Source organism: Pinus tabuliformis, chromosome 8, assembly GCF_031772625.1.
Source record: "Pinus tabuliformis cultivar Carrire ecotype Pingquan chromosome 8, CPIR1, whole genome shotgun sequence".
In the NCBI taxonomy this organism is placed as follows: Eukaryota; Viridiplantae; Streptophyta; class Pinopsida; order Pinales; family Pinaceae; genus Pinus; species Pinus tabuliformis.
Window position 1 is genome coordinate 1,261,019,584 of NC_142294.1, and position 12,979 is coordinate 1,261,032,562.

Sequence of the window (12,979 nt, forward strand, 5' to 3'; positions counted from 1 at the left end):
TTTGGCACCATACATCCTCATACTTGGGTAAGGCCTCAGAACATGGCTCTAGGAGGTTGATGTAGCTAAAAGAACAAGAAAAAGCATATGACGGCCATAAGAAAAAACAAAGAAGATCAAAATGCTAAAGATGGCCTGGACATACACATTAGCATGTGGGAAAAAACGTAGCATGAGCTCTACTACACTCATTATGGCCATCACCCAGTTCCTGAGCACATGTTGCTCTTCATATTATGAGAAGGAACCCTTGCATGTCCCAAACCTTGGTGGGCAATGAGTTGCCTCACCATTAGGGGGATAGTAATTGCTATACATCATACAAAGCAAGCCCTAACCCTTTGAGCTACGAGTAGTAATACAAAGAGAAAAAGAAGTTAAAGGCACACAAGTAGTGCCCATCATTATTACATGCATTATTCATGGATAATATGTGAACGATAATCCTAGTGGAGAACTTTATCTAGCTCTCCCATGAAAATTCTTGGTCCATCTCAATAGGTAATTGCTAGGGTTTTGGATGCTAGGGCATCATTTATCCTTCCTACTTAGCAAATTTTTGGTCATTTAATCAACTCATAGATTCCATCCACCCAAGGATAAGGCACTGACCCTCCTTCGTTGATGATCGCTATAACTTAATCCATAAATGTTTTCTCTCCTCTCCTATCCCTAATTCGGCCCCTTTAAAGCCAAGCGACCAAGCTAGGGTTTGGTGTGAATTCCTAGGGAAGGTGAGTTTCTTGAGCTAGAGAGTCTAAATGCCAAGCGGAGAGACGTTGCCACAAAATCCCTCCTTTTGGTAGACATTCACTTCAATTTTGTCCATATATTTCTTTGCCTAGTTACTAGCCCTAAGTTAATATTAGTTTGGATTTTAGCATCAACTTGGGGGCTTTCCGAGGGTTGCATGTGCCTTGTCCTTATTGAAAATCATTATTGGAAGCCCTTTCTCCTTGCCTTGACCTTTTCCATCCCAACATTCAACTAATTAGTCAAGCCCTAGGTTTTGTGCTCTTAACACTTGACCTTTATAAAGAAAGTGAATTGCCTCCAATAGGAGCCCAAAGCCTAAATTGTGCCTTTCTTGTAGAAGGTCTCGTTGAGTCATGTTGCACCCTAACCCTAGAATATCCATTCAGCGACCCTCTCACATACCGGGACTCCTCTCGTCGGTGAAAATCTGTAAAGTGCGGGGGGTTTTGGTTGTGGTGATTGTGGGCCATCACCCCATTGCTCTCACTTGGTCTAGTGTTGGCCTTGTAGGGTGACCCTCTCTAAGGCTTGCTAAATTATGTGGGAATACTATCAAAGCTGTATGGTATGGCAAATTAGAAGGAAATTTGAGGAAAATTTCTAGCACCCAACCATCCCAATAGGCACAAGAATGGTTCGGCACATCACAAATATCTTGGATTATGTTATCAAATTTGAGATTAAATTCATCTATAGTTTCATTTTCATTTCTCCTCATGTTAGTTAAATCATTCAATAGAAACCTACTATTTCTTCTTTCCAACCATCTAGCATATGAGATATCTCTAGAGGGATTAAGAGAATTAATACTATTTTTTTTGTAACTAGAGGAATTGACAACTAGGTTAGTATCATACTCGCATGACATAGGGTCGACTCGGCAGCTAACACTATACTTCTGGGGCCTACGACCTGTCCTCCTCTTCATAGACTAAGCTACTCCGAGGGATTTGAACCTTAGATCTCTTAGTTTACACGATACTAAATATCACGATGATCGTCAATTGCGCTGCACCTCGGGGACTAAGAGAATTGATACTATTATTAGGCAAATCCGATATCCCATTTTCTAAAATCTTTCTTCAATGATAAAACAAAGCATTTATATATCATGTCCAATTTTAGTACTATTAATAAAATCTATGAAAGCATCCCAGATTCCCAGTGATCAATATTATTATCACCATGAAATAAAGACATTTTCTAGTGATTGAGGAAATTCATGAGGTTGACTAGCAATATTAATGGAATCAAATGGTTTGTAACAATCAACCAAGGAGCAACCATTTAATTCTTTTAGGAAACTTGCATTATCAAGCAAATAATTTTTATGTCTTGTAAATATTCAAGTTTTAAATTATTATTTCTTTTCTTGTTTTTTAAGTTTATTTACTCTTCACTATAAGGTTAAGGCACAAGACGAATTAAGCCTTGAGGACTTCTTCTTTTAGTGTATTTTTAGTTAAATATTTTATGTATGTGGAGTTATGAGATGAGATATTTAAACTAACTTTCATAATATACTCATCAAAATACACATGCAAGGGGATCCCCCAAAATATTCAGGTGATGGATTTTATACCTGGTAATGGCACCAAAAATGCTACTGTATAGATTAGTATGTTACCATAGGGTAATAAATAAGATTTGCAGCTTTGCCACTATGGTACAATATCTCCTTCACTTTAGGCCAGCTCCAAGAGCCAAGTGGGGTATCCATAGTCTATTAATAATAGATCTTAAGTAAATCTTCTTCAGTTAATTAATCTACAATAGATAATGATTTAGTTCTATTTATGAATCCCACAAGTATATGGCAATGTAAAGGTACAAGGTTCCAAGAATAAATGAGTGAATGCATTAAGATAATGCCTAAATAACAATAGCATAAAACCACTATTGCCCACTTAAGTATTATGAGTTAGGGGCTAGTAGATCAATGCTAAATCTAATATAGTAATAATAATTATAATAATTTATTTTAAGGTCACGGCCAAGCGAGACACTGAATTGGTGTATGAAACCCCCTTGTTTCTAGGACACAGGACCTGCCTCGGTGGAGTGATATGATTGCTAAAGTCTTTGGAGGTGTACATACTCTACCCCACTCTGGATTTGAATCTGTGACCTCTTTACAAGGAAACACATGCTCTTAATTTGTATTAATTTGATTAACATCTCAAGAACATAATACTTAGAAGTAATATGAACAAAAACCACTTCAAGTTAGTTACAAGGGATGAAATCATTTGGGACAAATTGACTATGTGTGAGGTGCGTTTAAGTGCCAACCAATGATGTACTTGATTAAGGACACTTTCAATGCTGTCCTTGACCTTCATATCTATTGTACTAATGTTTTATTACAAAATTCCAGATTTGAAGTGAGAGAAAGAACAATCCAAGATATATATTTCAACCTTTAAGTAATATGTCTTGGACACTTGACTAGGGTTTTATGATATGAAAGAAAATAGTAACCCAAAATTACTTAGCATCAGGTTCACCAGAAGTATATCGATGTAAATGAGCAAGGACTTGAAATAAATGGTAAATTCCTGCTAGGGTTTAATAAGAGTAGCTTTAGAATTTGCCAAGAAAATCTCTATGTGAAAACTATGCAATTAATACCAAAGATGAAGCTATGTCTTCTCATACAATAAACATTGATTTTCTTTCCTAGATCCACTTTTCTCTCCAAGGAAAACCAATATAGTAATCATTCAACAATTTGCTTACTAAAAGTGGTAAGAAGTTTGTTGAGATCCCCAACTTCCTCCAACAAAATATTCCAGGAAACAAATATAATATCATGTTCTTCCAACTAACTCTAGTAGACAAGTCAATAATTAAAAATTATATAGTTAGTTACAACGACCATCCAAAAATAGAGCCAAGAGAAGAATGCACATTCTTTCTTTAAGAGATAGACCATGTCAAAGCTCCAAAAATAGAAGTTAGATACTTATCCACCTGTAAAACCTCCTAGAAGTGTCCCACATGTGAAGTAGGCATGCATGAAGTGGAACAACCTCATTAAAGCAGCAAGGGACATGTACAAGTGATCTCCTTGAATCAATCCACGGATAGATGTCTAAGTAACCACATGTGCAGTAATTAGGACACAGTTGCTCCTTGAAGTGCTATCATTCCAAAGTAGAAGTAGTGGTGGAAGACCAAATAGATGATCCAAAAGTGTGAACACTCTCATCAAGTTTGCATGGAGAAGTGTGCAAAGTGACCCCATCCATATGCATGTAAAAATGTGCAATCAAATCCTCAAGATCCTCAACAAATGGCATGGACAAGTGTGCAAGTAGCCTCCTCAAGTCCTCCTCTTGGAAATAGATGGCTGAAAAAGTGGAGCACTCAAGTGAAATGGACCATGAATTCTCTTAACAACCTCAATAGATGTACAAATAAACCCTTCAAGTTGGCACATGTGGCTCCAAGGTCAAGTAACCATCCGTAGATCAAGGTAGATGAAGTAGATCTCAAGATAGGAGGTTGACTGTCATGAAACAGACACAATAGATCAAGTGTCAAATCATGAAAAAGTCCTTGACAATCTCTACATGTGTGCAACAATCACCATCAATGGGAAAATGCCTTGATTTGTGAGATACACCTCTATAAGAGTGCAAACAAGAGAGTGTTCCATGGGATAGAAGTGTATATCTGTAAAAAAGAGCAATCTGACCATCAAAACATAACAAGGAGGCCCAGCACTCTAGCAGTAGAGTCAAATGTGCAACAAGGAGTGGGTTGGCCCCACCATTCGAACTTTAGATGCTTGAAAAACAATGGAGTGGAGTGCTCCACTGGAGTAAGTGTCTATCACTGGAACATCATCGTAAGGACTTAATAGACACCTAAAATTTGAGTGGAACCCCTCACTGAAGGTGTCATATCATCCATCCTCCTTCACAAGTTAAACATGACCTAAAGACTATTCCAAGTGCAGGAAGTCCATGAAATAAGGAAGCGCTCATCAGGATTAAGTGTCTATCTCATCAAGCATGGCCATAGGAACATAATAGACATAAAAATTCCCAGGGTTTTCTATCCAATGTCATCTATCAACAATGCCAAATCAGCCTTGAAACCCCAGGTTGCTCCAAAACATACCAAGGAAGTGAGCCCCTATGGTTGTCCTATATCTTCAAGTATCATCATAAGAGTGGAATAGACACGTCAAGTCCTGAAATGCTCCTCTACAAAACCATATGTGACTGCATCATCACCAAAAGCCTAAGGTGCTCCAAAACAAGGCAACGAGGTGAGTGCTCTGCAATAATGGTTGTCTTATATGTCTAAAATCATGGAAAATGGTAGAGCACTCTTCTACGAGTGCCATATCATGTCAATGCTATGGCCACACCTCCATACAATTATGCAAGCAACCATTACGCACTAGCACAATCAAGTGAGCTGATCCATAAAGCATAAAATATGAAGATGTAGCACTAAGGATCATCACCACCATCTAAGCATCAAGGAGTACATGTAGAATTGAACACCAACCAAGGAAATCAACCACATCTAACATCTGTGATATCATGGAGGATCACCATTATGCTTGTCCAAAAAACACTATCCTCAATGCAAGTTACCCTGAAAATATGTCTTTCGACAAAAGTCACAAAATTATCACTCATGCAAATATGAGGGGTAACAAACGGTAAATGTTAATAGGAGCAAGAGAACTTCTCTTCTTAATAATTGCACAATAGTTTATTTCTTGGTTTACTTGGAAGATTAGAAGACGAGAACTAGGTTTTAGAAAAAAAGACTTGGTTTTGGGGAAGAGATAGTCTTGAAACCTTAATTCTTCACAAATACCCTGTCGATCATTGCCACACTTATTTCTGTGAGACTCAAAACTCCCCATTCTTTTTTGGGGTGATGGTGTAATGGAAGAATAGGTAATGCTATGGGGAGATTATAAGGGCCAGATAGTAAAAAATTAAAATGGAGAATTTGGTAATTTTTACTAGTGCAAGATTACACATTGAACTGGATTTAAGCAGATCACTGCCAGATATAATCATCCTGTACCTGGATACACACAGTGGAATCAATGGTTGGATTGTGAAACCAACCTCTTCAGGCGTAGGACGATATTATGGTAGCTTGCAATAAAAGTATCCCTTAGTTGGAAAAATTATTGATCTCCAAAAATAATTGTGAACAAAAAAGGTTTTCAGAAAATCACAAGGAAAAGGAAAAAAAATTGAACTAGTTAGGGAACTATTGTAAAGAGGAAAAGGAAACTATAACAGATTGGTATATATACTAGGATAAAGTCAAGAAATCTAAGTCCAGATGATCAAAAGGCAGTTCTTATATTAAGAAAAGGTTCCTGCAGTGGGAGGAGGCATAATTGAAATGGTTTTTTATCTCCGGAAATCCCAATACGTAGTTTACCAAGTCCCCTTTCAATAGAGGGAAAGTAGAAGCCTCCTCCATTTCAATAGAGAGAAAGTAGAAGCCTCCTCCATTCCAAAGTACAGTTGGATAAAAATAATTTTTCCTGATGCAAATTTTTGTCAAAGCTTAAGGGGACAGATCTCAAATGGGAGATGATGCACTTGGTTGTTTATGTTTTTGTCAGTTTGCTTTACACCGACCATAGCTGTGGGGCTAGTTTTCTTGTTGATGTCGATATTTAATAGCTCTAATTTTTTTCCACGAAAAAAAAAACATCTGTAGACAAACAGTTGGAATGCTTGGTATTGAAAACCTATACTTAAAATTTTGCATATGATATAAGTTGAAGCCTACTGTTTGTAGGTAACACAAGAGTGGCCAGCTGGCGTGAAATTTGAACCTACTGATGAAGAACTTTTAAGACATTTATCAGCGAAACTTGGAACTGGAAATGCACAGCCTCACCCATTCATTGACGAATTCATTTTGACATTGGAAGAAGAAAATGGGATTTGCTATACACATCCCGGGAATTTACCAGGTTATTGTTGGCCACCTCTGTATTAATATTGCTATTTCGTTTTATATAGGGAATGTGGATTATATGTAATTTTGTGGCTTTCTTATATGTATGTATCACGCACTTGTACAATATGGTCAAATATTGCTTATTATTCTTTTAATGTTATTCATTGGTACAATCGTATATCGGAAATTTTTTACAGGAATCAAACAAGATGGTAGCAGTGTTCACATTTTCCACAAAACAGCTAAGGCTTATACAACAGGCCCTCGGAAGTGTCGAAAGATCCAAAGTAGGGAAAATGTGCGTTGGCACAAGACAGGAGTAACAAAGCCTGTGTATGAAAATGGGAAACAGAAAGGATGCAAAAAGATAATGGTTCTTTATACGAGTTCTGTAAAAGGATCAAAGCCAGAGAAGACAAAATGGGTAATGCACCAGTACCATCTTGGCATTGACGAGGATGAAAATGAGGGTGAGTTTGTAGTATCCAAAATTTTCTACCAACAAGAAAAACCATGTCACAAAAACGACACAGCCATTACTCAAGAGAATGTTGGACCTTCAAACGGGAAAGGGGATCCAGTAACACCTAAAACAAGTACCCCCCCACTACGTTCATGGAACCAACATACTTATCTTGATGAAGTCAAAGAAGAGCACCTGCACTGTCCATCATCACCCCAGGTAGAAGGAAGCCAAAAACTTATCTTGATGTAGTCTTGCTTTAATTACTAATAGGTCATGGTTGGGTTCCAGGTCAGCATTTGAATTTGCTGCTTCAGCATTTGATGGATTTTATGTTTGAGTTTCAAAGTGATTGGGATTTCCATTATGGATATACTTTAGGTCCATTTCACAAATCATATTCAAACTGTTGGACGGAAATTGATTAATTTATTGTTGGCAAATTTCATGTTACCTTTCAAATCAATCTGTATTTGAATTTTGAACTGCTCTGTGATAAATCACTCGATAGGCTGATTTCTATTTTTAAATATATGGATTTGCTGATATAATTACTATTGTTTCGTGATCTCTTCAACTCTTTGGAAATAGGGTGCAGATCTAGATGCAACAATTCATCAGCGTTCCAAGCACAGTGAAGCGGAGTCCAACAGACAAAATGATCTTCCAAATGAAACTACAGGCTTAACATGGTCAGCGGGTGAGTCTCAGCTGATTGAAGACTCTCAGGAGCCGATAGATCACTCTCTTGCTTGCAATGAGATACTTGAAAACAGATCTTGTGAGGTGAATATTGAAGAAGGGAACTGCATGCTTCCCAGCCTGACTGAATGTCATCGCGTTAAAAGGAATAAACTTGAAAAAGAACTGCATCAAGTTGCCCCTCCTGAGCTAGAAAACATTGACCTTGATACCCCACCCGATGTGCTCATTACTGTAAGTTGATAGAGTTAATACTTGCTGCATCTATCCATGACTTTTAATCTATTTTTTCTGATATTTTCCCTGTATTCTGTTGTTTTATAGGATTCACAGATAAGTAGTTCACAAGAAAGCATCTGGCATCTGTCATGGCTAAACAAAGGTATGGACTGGGGATCTAGCTTGTCTGGTAAGAACTTGGGTGATAGCCAATGAAAGACACAATGACCTCATTCATCCAGGTTAGTCTAAAAATCTGGTATTGAGCTCTTATCCAGATTGTGTATATTGATACAGATTCTAGCTTATTCACTAAAACAGTGCTAAAACAGTGCTGTATCTAATAATTTGCATATTTGTACAGGTTATGTTCAGAAACCACTTTGTTTTGGCAAGAAATCAGATAGCTATTCGAATAAATCTTCTGTTCCAGTATATAGAATGTTGCAACAGCATCGAGATAAAATCGGCAAGGGTACAGAAAACCAAAAAATCGAGAAAATATTGGTAAAAATCTGCAAAATTAATATGCCACCAAAATATCCGTAACAATCAGAAAACATTGGCTGGCCAAAAAATTGTGATTCGGCGACTTTTTTGTGATAAAATCCGGATGTTTGCAACACTTGGAATCAATTAACCGGTTAAGATTTTTGCCACCTTCGGAAGTACTTATTGTCATATTAATTTTGATACTCATTGCTGTATTATATGAGCAATGTTCATGGAAAGACAGGGAAAATGACTGGTTTAATAAGTATACCAATATGCCCAGGGGGGGGGACACTATCACCATGGTCAACTTGGTAAAACCCCAAAGTGGGGTCAGTGAACTAGTCTGGTGATTTGGAGCCTCTTATTACTATTGGAACCTTTCTTTGGGTTCTCTCATCTGCACGTTGTAAGTGATTAGATAATAGATATATCCGTCTGCTGCGTCCAACTCCCTTCTGTTGGCTTTATTTTGGCCTGCCATATATTGCTCAGTAACTGTTGTGTAGGGCATGTCTGAAAGACACGGTCGTAGTAGTAGTAATGATCTGCCCAGGGCTTGCATTTCTTCGAATCCATGTTGTCAGCCTCTAGTCATATGGGGTAGAATTACCTTGAAATTTTCATTCTCTATTGGAACAATGGATTAAACTCCAGAAATATTATATATGGATTGCTTACATTATGTAACTAAATTGATTTTAAGTTATAGAAGGCCATGATGACTTTTTCTAAAGAATTGTGGCTTTTCATGTTGAAAGTGTAATACAAAAGATTCGTTGCTTGGTTGCATAATTAATTACTGCTGAATTCCACTGATCAATCCCAAAATATGGCTGAGGTGCATGCATACAAAGCAGGCAAATGATAACTCGTCTTTGCAAGCAGTTCTGTAGAACAATTACTCCACATCGGTTAGATTTTATATATAAAATGAAAGTGCTAAATTCTCAAGTTTCATTGAGCATCTCAAAATGTCTTCTATTTGTGTTGTATTCAACTAGGAAACACAACTAGAAAATAAAATCCCTTTACATATAGTCTTAATTTGCCAACAGCATAAATAAGTAATGAAAGGAAACCATGGAAAACAGATGAGATCTTGGATCCTTTGCAACGATGATCTACTTTATTTTTCTCTCGTTACCCGTAGATCTCTCGTTGCACCTAAGGAGATGTCTACAATCCAGGTAGATGTGTCACAATTAGGAAAATATTTGAATCCTTAAAAGTGAAAAGAAAAATTAAAATTTTCAAAATAATAACATTTCATTGAACTTATAAAATCTGAAAATAAATGAAACTATGATGGTGAGAATACCACCTCAAATCTCCTTTAGGTTGAACTCCATCAGTGTATTTTTTTTACGAGTTTCTCTGAGAGCTGTATTGTTCATTCTATCTGAGAACTGGTATCTATATTTTCCAGTATTATCTGATTTTGCTTTCCATGTTTATACAAACCTGAGATTATAGAAAAGCATTATTGTTCCCAATGGCAGAAGGGATGCTTCTCGCACTTGAGATTTCTTCGAGTGTTTCCTCCTGTGGGAGGCCTCAGCAAACAACCCACATAAACCTTTACACCTTTAGATTAAGAAAATAAAATACTGATATGCAGGGTTTTCAATTTGATCTCACATGAAATACGTTGTCATTAACATACTACAGAAAACCAGATTCGAAAGCCTATAACTGTCGTGAGTGTGCCTAACTGATCAAAGCCTATAGATGAGTAAAATAAGTCCAGTTCTTTCCATTAGTTGTTTTCATTCACTAAAAGGGGTTGCTTTCTTGTTAAGGTTGGTGATTTCATTCTTAACGAATGAAACCAGGATATAAGTCAAGGACTACGGATAGGGTGTTGTGGGTCTCAACAACCCCCCATGATACCTTGTATTATGTGAGCCTTGTGTGAGCAATCGAATTACTCCAGAGAGGTCCTCTAGAGTTACTATGAATGATGTTTGATTTATCATTCATAAAGAAATTCCAGAAAATTATTTGTTTTTTGTTTTTGTTTTGTTTGTTTTGTTTTTTTTTGTTATCTTCTGAGTAAGATTAATTCTATTAACAAAGTAAAGAAGTATAATTACATGGAGACCGAAGTCAAGACTCTGCTCTGATGAGAGGCAGAACTGTCAAGAGAAAACAGATGAGAAGACTGACTGTAGGCAGTGAGTTCATGGTTGTGACAGAGTTTAGGACCCACGCAGGGGACCGGGATGATACTCTCTTGGTACTTCATAGTTAACAAAAATATCAAAAAATACAGGAAAACCACAAAACAATATACATTGCAAACTTCCCTAGTGATAGACGTAGCATAACCAAAAAACGAAGCTGGGGAAAGCGCGCTAGTCATCTTGAGGTTCTTCCTCGATGCGGCACCATCCATATTCTGGCACATCCCTTGCTTGAGCCACGTTCTGTTCGGAGGGACCAGGGTCAACCGGCATCATCACCGCATCCTGAGTGCTACAACCCGGAACATTCAAATCCTGCCGAGGCGCATTTCCAATTCCCAGCTGGATGGAAGGAGAAGGAACAGAGACTGCCCCCGAACCTCCCGGATGAGAATCAGAGTCCTCCATCTGATTAGTCTCATGGAAGACCACCGTGATATGGGCTGTTATCCTAGGCCGATGTAGGGAGCTATTGAAAGAGAAAATTGCAGAGCCAGACGAGGAAGGAGGCCTAGGGTGGTGTCTGGAGGCATGGAGCCGCCCTCTCCCACTGCGAGTGCTGGGGTAGCGGCCGACAAACAGCTCACTGGAGAGGGGAGGCGAATAAGAGGACGAGCTAGTTGGCGCACGCCGGGTTGGCCTCTTCGGCACCCCATTCTTTGGCGAAGTTGAGGCATTTGAGAGGGGGCAGCAGTGAGATGTCGGACAGGCAGAGCAACGATCAGGAAGCAGAGTAACAGAGACACCGAGACCAGGAAGGGAGCCCGCGGATCCGCTTCGCCAGCAAAACAGAATTGAACACTAAGTTATCCTTTCCAGGGAAAGTTCGAGAGACCTTAGGAATGACAGGGCCAACCTCCCACCACCCTGTATCAGAGACGAGGCCTGAGACCGAAGAATTAATCGTCGGACAAAGGCTATGAAAACACAGCTCGAAACCCACCACCCGAAGCCAGAGACAAGGCCTGAGATCGGATAATGAAATGTCGAGACAGAGACCAAAAAACAACAGCTTGAAACCCAGAATAGGAACGAGAGGGACAGCAGGAGCTGCTCCAGGAGGGCCGAGCCACACACCAGAGAGACTTTCCCTTGCAAGTGCCGAGAGACCTCAGAAATAACAGAGCTTACCTCAAACAGCCTAAAATCCGTAATGAGACCAGAGGCGAGGGAATGAACCAAGTGAAACAGCCTAAATGACTTCATCACGAACCCGAGACAGAGCCTGGCCTTAACCTTTTCTGGCATGCCTCGAGATGCCTCTTCCATTACTACAACATTGAAGAACGCCGCCTTCTCTTGCAGGTCAGAGCGTGCAGAGGGAAGAGCCGTCACAGTGGACAAGTAGTTTGAACCAGAGCCACTAGAATGTGAGCTGTTTAACCTTACACTGCGCGCATGCCAAGCGCTCACCATCTTACAAGTATTTAACTCTTTGTACTGGGTGGGCAGGTGTCAAACTGCTTCGCCCCACCCGTCTCTTCACAGTTAATGCCGCCTCATACACCTGCATCCGGTGTCCAGAAAATTATTTGTTATTTTTATTGAAAAATGACATTTACTTTGAGTTGTTTTTGTAATTGTTTGTCATATATCTTTATTAACATTCATGTTTTTCCAGTTTAAGGGATTTTCACTTCTATTACACAATATACTCACCTTGTGATTTGTCATTAGATATCCAAATTTGAATTACATATTAGAAATCCATGTCTTCTATAAAGTTATGCGTGTGCGGATGTTATTAAATTCAGTAGAGGGAATTATTTCCATGAATATTTTCATAATAGATTTGTTCTTCCATTTCTTTATCCTAAACATTGTGATTTTGAATTATAATTATGTTTTTCTTTGCACTATTTCTTGTAGATCATGAATACGAATATTTGGATACTTTGCTAAGGGGATTTGTGCATGTTATTCTTTTTGATTTTGAATTATAACTATGTTTTTCTTTGCACTATTTCTTGTAGATCATGAATACAAATATTTGGATATTTTGCTATGAGGGGATTTGTGCATGTTATTCTTTCTAAATATGGGCTTGTTGAGCCAATATCAAACCCTGAAGTTCAGCCTATTGTCATAGAATGATGAGCGGAAACTAGGGACCCTTTTTGATATTTTATGAGCTTTAAGATGTTGAACTTGTTAAAATTTTACTATAATGGAAGGAGCTTGAGTTCAAATTTGTACCCATTCT

General features: G+C 38.3%; 1 protein-coding gene across 1 annotated transcript in view; it reads left to right on the forward strand.

Moving 5' to 3' along the window:
- Nucleotides 1-9,316, forward strand: part of LOC149239970 (SUPPRESSOR OF GAMMA RESPONSE 1-like) — a 70,512-nt gene extending 61,196 nt beyond the window's left edge. Inside the window, exons 3-7 of the mRNA XM_089367233.1 lie at nt 6,550-6,727; nt 6,912-7,396; nt 7,769-8,113; nt 8,204-8,340; nt 8,463-9,316. Of these exons, the coding sequence (XP_089223359.1) occupies nt 6,550-6,727; nt 6,912-7,396; nt 7,769-8,113; nt 8,204-8,314 (1,119 nt within the window). The 3' untranslated portion in view covers nt 8,315-8,340; nt 8,463-9,316. The remainder of the gene's footprint in view (nt 1-6,549; nt 6,728-6,911; nt 7,397-7,768; nt 8,114-8,203; nt 8,341-8,462) is intronic.
- Nucleotides 9,317-12,979: the final 3,663 nt, after the last annotated feature.